At 39.0% G+C, this 6326-nt stretch overlaps 1 protein-coding gene across 1 annotated transcript in view; it reads left to right on the top strand.

Annotated features, from left to right (window-relative positions):
• The first annotated feature begins 248 nt into the window (after window positions 1-248).
• The window catches only part of LOC118413581 (L-seryl-tRNA(Sec) kinase-like), a 10112-nt gene continuing 4034 nt past the window's right edge, over window positions 249-6326 (top strand). The window contains exons 1-4 of the mRNA XM_035817108.1: window positions 249-944; window positions 3660-3738; window positions 4011-4104; window positions 6205-6323. Coding sequence (XP_035673001.1) covers window positions 940-944; window positions 3660-3738; window positions 4011-4104; window positions 6205-6323 — 297 coding nt within the window. The 5' untranslated portion in view covers window positions 249-939. The remainder of the gene's footprint in view (window positions 945-3659; window positions 3739-4010; window positions 4105-6204; window positions 6324-6326) is intronic.

Raw genomic sequence — 6326 nt, forward strand, 5'->3', positions numbered from 1 at the left:
TAAGAAAAGGAGTCCATTTTTTTCATCAAAATGAAAAGATAATCATTTTGACACATAATGGTAGAATTTGAAAAATTGAAAATGAAGGATGTGTTTTTTTAATGTTTCCAAATAGATCATGCCAGAGTAGTGCAACATGCATCATTGCTATCATCTCACAAGGTGCAAAGGCCCTGACAAGTTAGAATAGCTGGTAACATAATGTTGTTAGCTAAAAGTGGATCTGAATAAAGTCAAAGTCAAACAAAGTTTGGTTAAGTTTGGTTGACAACAGAGCTTGAGGCTGGTATGCTATAAGTTGTTGGCATTAAGTCCTGTCAATCAAATTCAATGCTGCCATTTACTGCCTGTATTTGTTTCTACTCAGTGATTGACAGCTCTGTTATTGTTACCATGCACGGGTGTATTGGCAGAGGCCAGAATCACAGGCAATGTATTTTTGATTGCTCAAATTGTAAACTATCCACTCAACTGCAAATTACTGTCATCCAATTGCCAAGGTTACCTTTTCAGACCTATATAACGAATTAACGACACGTGTACAGTTGAAATACAAAGTTTTTCCAGGTGCTTATCAATCATTAAAAATAGGAATATTTTGATTGTATGCATTAGCTCAAAATAGCCATACTGACTGCTTGTATGTTTTTACTTTTAGAAGAGCTAGATTGGTAATATATATCAATTTAGTTTGCTGTGATAATGCCCTTCATATTTATAGGTCATTTGGGCACAGGGGTGCATTAAATGTCATTTATTGAACAGTTAATCCTAATTTACTTGTACAGGCTTTTCATTGACATCGTACTAATTATGATTTTAATCCCCTGACGACCATGCTGGAGGGTAATTTAATTAGGCAGTAGCATCTTCCTGTGGTTTATAATCCAACATGGGGCAGATGATGTCAAATGAAAAGCCTGTATTACCCATCTCAAAATGAGGTATGTTTCCCCACATTCTGTTCCAACTCCTTCCTCAGCTTACTTCAAGATAGTCAATCAGACAATCACCAATCTGCATTTAACTGAATAGCAATTTGATACAGACTTTTGGCAATGATATTTTGTGACTGCTGGTTTTAAGTCTGTTCACACAAGCTGCAGTTATAAAGCTCAAAAGATTATGCAGGGCAGGTAATGCTGACTTTCCTAGAAATTCCAGCTGGTCATCTTTCATATATCAAAGTCCAGTTAGCCTTGAGGCGCATGCATGAAGGGACAAAGCATTGTCGGCTGAAGATAATAAGGCCCAGTAATTGCACACTGTGGTCCCAGGTGGACGTATGTCAGCTTGATGGACTCTTTGCTTTATGATCAGAAAAGGATCAATGTAGATGCTGTCATGTTTGAGCCGTCTCTGCACATGTGTTGATGGTTGTTCTGGAGTCAGTTGTGGTAAGCCAGTACATTCATCTGTGATAGATGATGTTTAATGAAATGTATTTATCTATGTAATTATGAGTGCCATTGTCCAATTTGTTTTATTTTTAACACTTTGTTGGGCACACGCACAATTTTTGTATTAGCGATAGCTATGAGATTTGAAATGCAAAATCACTTATAACAAGGTTAAAACCTTGGTGAATTGTAAGCGAACATCAGAAACATTGTACAAGAATTCTTTAGTGATAGTTACCATATCCTAACCATCATGATGGCTACTTGAATGTGTACTTGGTTAAATCCGTGAGCTGTAGCAAAGCTGCATTGCACTACATAATAGGTTACACTATACTAGGTCATGATTTGACCAAGGTCAACAAGAAAGAAAGAAAGAAGCATATTACACAAAGTTGATGTGAATGTAAATCAAACCATGCAGGTATATTTGGGGAGTTCCTTTTGTCAATTCAATACTGTATTATATTCTTGTGCTTGTGATGATTTTAAAGCCAATTGTAATAAGATGGGAACTAACAGCTGTCCAGCCAGCCTGTGCAGCAATCGCATGGTGTTAAAAAGACATTCAGAGTCACTCTTTTCATCAGCTTTTGGAACAGCTGGGATATTTTGTAGGGTGTATGTTAACCTTTCAGTTCATGCGTTCAGTAATTTACCTCTGGTCTTGAACCTGATGCCTCCAATTGATATAATACTTTTGAAAAGGAAGAAAAAAGCCATACAAATACCTATTACAATATATACATGAACAAATAACTCAGATCACTCAAAAACTGAATCTCTGATCTGGAGAAACCACCTGGCATCAACAACCACTTTTGTGCTGTCTCTTAAGTGATAACTTAGACCAGGTTTGACTGTATAAGGAATGTAAATCTTGTTCGTCGTTAAGACTCCTCTAAACTAATGGCTTTTTCTGTCAATGTGATAAAAGTGCAGTTTTGCATTGCACAGGTATTACCAGTAGTGTATACTGTACAAATTCATACACATTTGTATATTAAGATAGACTTATGGATTTACCGGTTACACCATACACTGAGGTGACCCTTCTGAAACATTGATTTCACTGTCATTGCCCTTTGATTTATGCCCGAAACCCTAGTGTTTGTGTAAGCCAAACAGTGGAGTAAACATAGTGACAGTTGGCAGTAAGCTAAGTTCAGTGCTTCAGCAGGGGACTGGTAACAGTTGTATGTACCCTCCATGGTAAGACTTAAATTTGATTAAACTGTAGGCTGTGTGAAGATAATTAAATTGTATGATGTTTGAGTATATGTTTTGTCTGGAGAGTATTCAGGGCCAATTGTCTGAGAATCCAAGGTAGGTGTTGACAGGATTTGCTAGATGCAAAAGTCAGTTGTTACAGTTTGGGATCTACAAATGTGCATTGTCCCATTTAAATGGGTTAGTGGAAATGGTTGTTTTTCATAAAGTTTGTCTACCTGGTACTTTTGGTCATTGTTTACAGCAAGCCAAAGGATACTTACATGTATGGTGTATCTGTGTGCTGTGTTCTGTTTAAGCCTGGACTTTGGGCAACATATTGAATTACCAAGAGACAAAGTGTTAGAAATGAAAGCTCCTGCACTAGCAATCCATGCAGGACTTGTTTTGGTTTATCTTCATTTCAGAAATCATCACCAACATTGTCTGCCATATCTTACAGGACTGTTCTTGCGAATTATTCGGACTGTATGTTTGTTGAATGATTAACCATGGACGGTGTCCTATATATATGGCACACTTAGCCTGTAGTATAGCAAACATTGTTGAAGGTTTAACTACAGCCATCATGGCTGTTTAAGGTATGCCTGTCATCCATATTGATTGAGTCTTTCTATATAGTGACATACATGCATGACAAATGGGCTTTAAAGTGGTCCCTGGTTGTATTTTCTGTCACCGTCTATGGTTAGTCTTGCTGTCAGAGCTGACAATAAATTAATGAATGAATGAAGACCTTTATTGCACATTTTTGCCACACCGGGCTAAGTACAGGTCACAACCAGACATGTTGAAAAGATACAGTTCACAGATGCAAAATGAGACTGCCTGGCCACAGTTTGTGAAGTGCCAATAATGAAACAAAGGAGGGAGTGCTCTCTATTTAGCTGTAATATCCAATTTTTTCCAGGGACCAAGACTGAAAGCAGGATTCTGCCTTTTTTCTACCATGACTTCTATCGCATTACACCAAAGCTCCATTTATGTTGCTAATTTTGTTAGTATTGAATCTTTTTATATACATTCCAGTGAGGAGATTCGAGAGCTTGTTGCAGTAGCAATAGCCAATCCTGTGTTGGCCGTCTCTGAAGAGAACATGGAAGAAAAGGTAAGAAAAACTGATCCCCAACATCTTCTTCTTTTTTATTTGTGGCAGAAAAATTTACAACTGCATTACAGCCTCATGCCTTACTTTCATGCCATAAAAGGAACATGAAAAGTTGATACCTTTCTTCAGGTCTATGGTCTGTGCATCTTGTGATATACATTCAAATGCTGTATGAGATTTTTCTTTTAGAAATGATTATTGTTTTAGTTCTTATTGTGTGGTCTTTCTCAAGATCATTCCTGATGGATTGTAGTCCCTGCTTGTTTCCTCAGGAGCAGAGTCGGCTGGTCTGCTCCATGAACGTGCTTCACCAGGCTGACCAGATCCTCAGGAAGTGCATCTCTGATGTCATGGGAAGCGCTAAAGGTTGGGAAATGTTTCTTTTCTACAGGGAGGAATGTTAAGGAGTAGCCTGGATGCCATCCTCCTTAGTACAACTGGCTCATCTCCGTGGTGAGCAAGTTGGAAAAGAATAAGCCAACGGTAACTACAGAGAATGGTACCCAGGCTAATTAAGGAGGCTTACAAAGATGTGGCTATACTGTAATGGCACAGTGGTTCTAAGAGGCTTTAGATTTGAATCTGTGTTTGTACACTTCCGTAAGCCTGTATCCAGGAGACAATCTGGAGACTGTAATCACTTTGTTGGTCAAGATTGTGTAGTTTAGATATGAGCTGGTAGGGGGAGCTTAGTATACATGAGCCACCCTTCTCATGGCTGGTATTTTGTCCAGCATATTTCCATGAAAAGGTGGGTGAATGGGATAAGGTCTCAAAAAAGAAAATGACTGTATGAAGGTGTGTTAGTAGCAGTAAGAAATTCCTCTTTACTTTAGCTATCCTTGCTGGTGGAAGCTATATAACCTCCTTGTTGTAACTGAAGAAATTAGCCGGTAAATTTTTGGAACCAGTGCACTAGGGCAGAGCTACTGCAGGCATACCCGAGCAGTACATCAGTGCCTCTTGCAGCACAAGCCTAACTGCAGTTTGTAATTGCCATAAAAAGAGATTATATATGTAGATGTTGTTGGACATAATTTTACTCAATGAAGGGTGCATATAGTAACCGGTGCAATGGCCTAGTGGGTAGAGTGTTTGCCTTGCATTCGGTAGGTCGTGAGTTCGATCCCCAGCCGAGTCATACCAAAGACTCTAAAAATGGTACATGCTGCTTTCTCTGCTTAGCACTCAGCACTTAAGAGGAAGAGTATGGGAGTTAAACACACATCACTACCAGCGGACCAGCCCCCTGCTGTAGTGGCTTGCACATGTGTGGCCCAAGGGCTTCGAAGTGGAGATGGGCGCCACCCTACGCGTCTGTAGATGCATGGGCAAACTTTAACTTTTTTTTTAAGGGTGCATGTGCTCAACATACAATATGTAGAATGAATGATATGGAAAATTTCTAACGAAATGTGCCCATCAAATACATTGTATTATGCACTTTTATATTGACACAAACTGGAACCCAAACTCTTGAATGACATGCTTTTGAAATTACATTTTGTGATTGTATGATAAAGTGACATGAGTGACAGACTGTACTGGAAGTCAAGCTTCACTTGCTGCACCTCATAGAGGATGACAAATGATGATAATGATAAAGTGCTGTAAGATGATTCTAAAATGATTTTCTCACTAATAACTAACAGTATGGAATGAAACAAAAAATTTGAAAAAGCGCATGTTTAAGAGAGGGTCTGCATGGGGGCATCCTGGAAATGCTTAAAGGTAAATTTAGGAGGGCTGATAACACTAACAGTAAATTCAAAAGAACTGGCAATGCCAATACGAGCGATCGGGATTATGTCACGGTGACGCAGTGGTAGAAAAAAAGCAGGTGTTTGGCAAACGATTGATTTACATATTAACCGGTAATTTGATCTGCTAATTTGAATATCAATTTTTAATCCAATCTGCTGACGTCCTGATAGGCACCAACTGCCGAATACCCCGGATATAAACAACAGCGATCGCTCGTATGGCCAATTGATTTTTTGAAAGGTTTTGAAAAGGAGTACATGCAGGACCAATTTGTAAAGGAGCAAGCGTGGTAGCCATGGCAAACTAAATAGGATATCATCTAGGCTTGTTCAACTAAGCAATACAAAAAGCACTCGTCAAAATAACATGCTATGTAGAATTAGAGTGACCAATTATGCTTCACAAATAATTCACTGACAACCGGATTAATATTGAACCAGATTGGGCCGGCAACAATCAATGGTGAATTAAAATAGCTTGTTACGCCTCACGGAAAAAGGCATTCACTGACCCTCTTATCACTGTAAAGTGGTTTCCATCAATACTGTGTTTCAATATGATTGTTAAATTCAGACAATGTTAGGACCAATGAAGTTGCATATGGCCAACGAGCCATTGTAAAAATAGCAGTAACTTTTGTGGTACTTTCCTGAAAAGCCATTATGAGTTGATTTTTGTTTCTTCACTTTTATTTTTCCCTAGCTGACAACAGGATGGGAAAGCCTGAGCTGAAGATTCTGGGGAGACAGCTGAATAAGATCCGTGCAGAGCTCCTGGATGACCTGAAGCACCACAAGCTGCAGCTGCCTCCCATCGAGTGTGTG

This window comes from Branchiostoma floridae, chromosome 4, assembly GCF_000003815.2.
Source record: "Branchiostoma floridae strain S238N-H82 chromosome 4, Bfl_VNyyK, whole genome shotgun sequence".
Taxonomy (NCBI): Eukaryota; Metazoa; Chordata; class Leptocardii; order Amphioxiformes; family Branchiostomatidae; genus Branchiostoma; species Branchiostoma floridae.